The sequence below is a fragment of the Anastrepha ludens genome, chromosome X (genome assembly GCF_028408465.1).
Source record: "Anastrepha ludens isolate Willacy chromosome X, idAnaLude1.1, whole genome shotgun sequence".
Classification (NCBI taxonomy): Eukaryota; Metazoa; Arthropoda; class Insecta; order Diptera; family Tephritidae; genus Anastrepha; species Anastrepha ludens.
The window spans coordinates 70,828,603-70,832,277 of record NC_071503.1 but is presented as its reverse complement, the minus strand read 5'-3'; the positions used below and the strand labels follow the sequence as shown (position 1 = coordinate 70,832,277).

At 39.9% G+C, this 3,675-nt stretch overlaps 1 protein-coding gene across 1 annotated transcript; it reads left to right on the top strand.

Moving 5' to 3' along the window:
• The first annotated feature begins 1,797 nt into the window (after positions 1 to 1,797).
• LOC128869418 (uncharacterized) lies at positions 1,798 to 3,268 on the top strand. The gene has a single exon (XM_054111970.1). It carries the CDS (start codon positions 1,950 to 1,952, stop codon positions 3,246 to 3,248), a length of 1,299 nt encoding a protein of 432 aa, XP_053967945.1. The 5' UTR covers positions 1,798 to 1,949; the 3' UTR covers positions 3,249 to 3,268.
• The last annotated feature ends 407 nt before the right edge of the window (positions 3,269 to 3,675 follow it).

Here is a 3,675-nt window from a genome sequence, read left to right as displayed (position 1 = left end):
GCTAGACTTTCCAGGTCTGAAGCCACACTGATAAGGTCCAATCAGTTGGTTGACGGTGGGCTTCAGCCTTTCACACAATACGCTCGCTAGAACCTTATAGGCGATATTTAGAAGACTAATCCCGCGGTAATTGGCACAAATTGCAGGATCGCCCTTCTTATGGATTGGGCAGAGCACACTTAAATTCCAATCGGCAGGCATGCTTTCATCCGACCATATTTTGCATAGGAGCTGATGCATGCACCTTACCAGCTCCTCGCCGCCATGTTTGAATAGCTCAGCCGGCAGTCCGTCGGCGCCCGCGGCTTTGTTGTTCTTTAGCCGCGTTATCGCTATTCTCACCTCGTCATGATCGGGTAGCGGAACGACAATTCCGTCGTCAACGATTGGGGTATCGGGATCTTCACTTTCTCGGTGACATGCGCAGCTGTCACTGTTTAATAGGTTCGAGAAGTGTTCCCTCCATAATTTAAGATTGCTCTGGACGTCGGTCACCAGTTCGCCGTCTTTGTTCTTACAGGAAAACGCCCCGGTCTTGAAACCTTCTGTAAGCCGCCGAACTTTCTGGTAGAATTTTCGGGCGTTGTTCCTGTTGGCCAGCATCTCAAGCTCTTCGCACTCACGTATTTCGGCCTCTCGTTTCTTCTTTCGGATAATACGTCTCTCTTCCTTTTTCAGCTCTCTGTAGCGATCCCACATGGCTCGCGTTGCGCCCGATCGCAGCGTGGCTCTATAGGCGGCATCCTTTCTTTTAATATTAGTATAGATTATTTTTTACCTTAACGTCACAATTAGCCTTTCAGCACATATAATTGGCGTTTTATTAAAATTAGTCCAATTTTTAATAATAAGAGGCTCAATTTTAATTAGAATATAATCAAATGTGCTAATTGTCATTCTGGTATATTCCACAAATTTCTTTTCATCGTGGCGCAGCTCTTCATACAAATGATGAAATTCACCAAATGCTTCTCTTCCCAAATTTATAGGGTTTCCTTTTTTATTTACTTTTATACGTTTTAATTTAAAATATAAACTTTGCTCAATCAGCAGGTCATTATCTGATGAGGAATCCATTGCGACTAACACAAGGCAGAGAACGTTAAATATAGAGAAGTCTCAATGACTGAAATGGCAGCACTTTTCAGGGGTACTCGTTTTGCGCGCGTGGTACACAACAGCGACATTTTTCACAGAACGTTAACAGAAATATGCTCAACTGCAGAAATTTAACAGCTTTTGAGAATTAAGAGCTTTTTTTTTGGAAACTTTCCGTTTTGTGCCAAAGTTAGGTTACAGGTGCTTTTTGTCTCTTTATTTGCATGAAAATTCATTTTTGAATTTGAATTGATTTTGCGTAATTTGCGCCAAAATTTCCATGTCAAACCAAAAGAGTCTAATGAACTTTAGTTTGAGAAAAACTTTTGATTGACGTCGCGCAATTTTCATACGCTGTCGATTTTCCGAATTTTTTTAAACTTTTTCGATTTAAAAATGAGCAGAACGTGTCGTGTGCGCGGGTGTTATTTAAAAAACAGTGAAGTGAAATTATTTTCTTTCCCACAGGACCCCATAATAGCAGACAAATGGAGGCAGAATTTGCATATTGCCAGGACGGAACATCTTCCACCCCACAACTCATTTGTGTGTGTAAAACACTTTGAGGCATGTGTTGTGGGGGGACAATGTTTGAAAAAGGGTGCCATCCCCACCCTTCGTTTAGGTAAGTTTTTGCGCAATACATAAGTAGGTATGTGTGTTTTTATATTTCGCTACAGTCTCCGACTATCACTCGCAACGTTCGGACGTTAGTTTTACTATTTGCGCTAGTAGTTCGGTTAAACAGCGAATTTTCATTCTTCCTTTTAGTTTCTGCTTCTTACATTCATACACGTGTTCATTTGATTTTGCTATATTAATTCTCTATATAGTTCACAAGTGTCGCAGTGATGGCCCCCGGGCCCCCCGATTTAGGGGAAAATCGTTTCTCCCTACTATCTGAAAGCCCGAAAGCGAAAAAGAAAAGATCTATTTTGAAACTTCAAAGCGATTTTCCTGAACTACCAACTATCCACAAATCAGAACCGAAATTTGTAGTTGTTGCACCAACCGACGCTGGCAAGCCTCTTTCCGCATACTCGTGTTTCGCAGTACACAGAGGGCTTAATGCTATCAGTAAAGAAATTATATCAATATCTAATTTAAGAGACGGCAATCTCCTCTTATTGGTAAAAACGAAGTCTATAGCAGAAAGATTTATAAAGACCAATAATCTAGCAGGTATTTGCCAAATTACTTGCAAATTACATGAGCAGCTTAACTATGTGAAGGGTACCATTTTCGCCCCCTGCCTCAATAATATTCCTGAAAACGAAATCGTCGAAGAACTCAAATCTCACCATGTGGTGTCAGCTTACAAATTTACAAAAACCGTGGATGGAGTAATCAAACCAACGGGAGTTGTCCTCCTGACTTTCGACCTTTACAACTTGCCAAGCAAAATAGATATATCCTGGCATAACGTAAAAATACGTGAATATATTCCCAACCCGATGAGGTGCAAATCTTGTCAAATGTTTGGCCATACGATAAAACATTGCAAGAACCCACCGAGCTGTGTAAACTGCAGTCTCCCACCACACCCCCCACAAAACTGTTCACGCGTTAAATGCGCCAATTGCGCCGAGGAACATCCCTCCTCCTCTCCACAATGCAAAAAATTTCAGCAGCAAAGAGATATATTACGTATTAAAATAAACAATAAATGCACGTTGCGTGAAGCATTTAACATATACAGAAAGCAAATAACAACAAATGAACTCTCCCCAATGAGCTACTCGGCAATCACAGCAAGAACGAATGAAATCAATGAAAAGGAGAAGAATAAAACCTATGAAAAAGATCACAATCAAACAGAAAATATAAAACAAAAACCAGAAACTCACCACGAAATTCAAGCGCCTACGCATCATTCACTGAATTTGCATTCAAATCTCAACTCACACGCAAAAAACAACCCTGCAATAAATTCCCACCTATCGCCAGTTACTTCTCACACTCTTTGCACTACGCCAAACATATCAAATTTCCCTCATTCACTCGCTAATCTTCCCAGCGAAGCAACAAATATGACACCATTAACTTCTCTCTCTAATCTTCCACGATTACACTCTCCGGAAACAGTTAAACCCAAAAATTCATTTACGCATCAATCGAGCATATCTGATGAGAGTAGCGCTCTTAAATAATTAACCAACATGAACACCTATTTACCACTCTTTTTTTCTTTCTCGTTTTTTACCTTGGTATGTCTCTTAAAATAGTTCAATGGAATATGAAAGGCTATTACAATAATTTTAATGAGCTATGTTTGCTTTTGAATGACCAAAATCCAGATGTTGTATGCATACAAGAAACGCATATTCCTTTTCTCACGTCCAACTCACATATAGTTACCCCAAGAACATATATTGGCTACTTCTCTAATTTACCCAATAATCAGTCGTCAAAGCAAGGAGTTGGCATCCTTATAAAGCCTCACATCCCCCACAAACTAATCACCATAAATACTAACATTGCATCTATAGCATTAGAAATCTACTTAAACTCAATCCTCACAGTAATAAATATTTATATACCCCCGATTCAAGACTTTTCGAGTGAAGAATTGATATC

What these genes read in the sequence shown, in the direction of transcription:
- LOC128869418 (XM_054111970.1), top strand. Translation starts at nt 1,950, where the DNA reads ATGGCCCCCGGGCCCCCCGATTTAGGGGAAAATCGTTTCTCCCTACTA.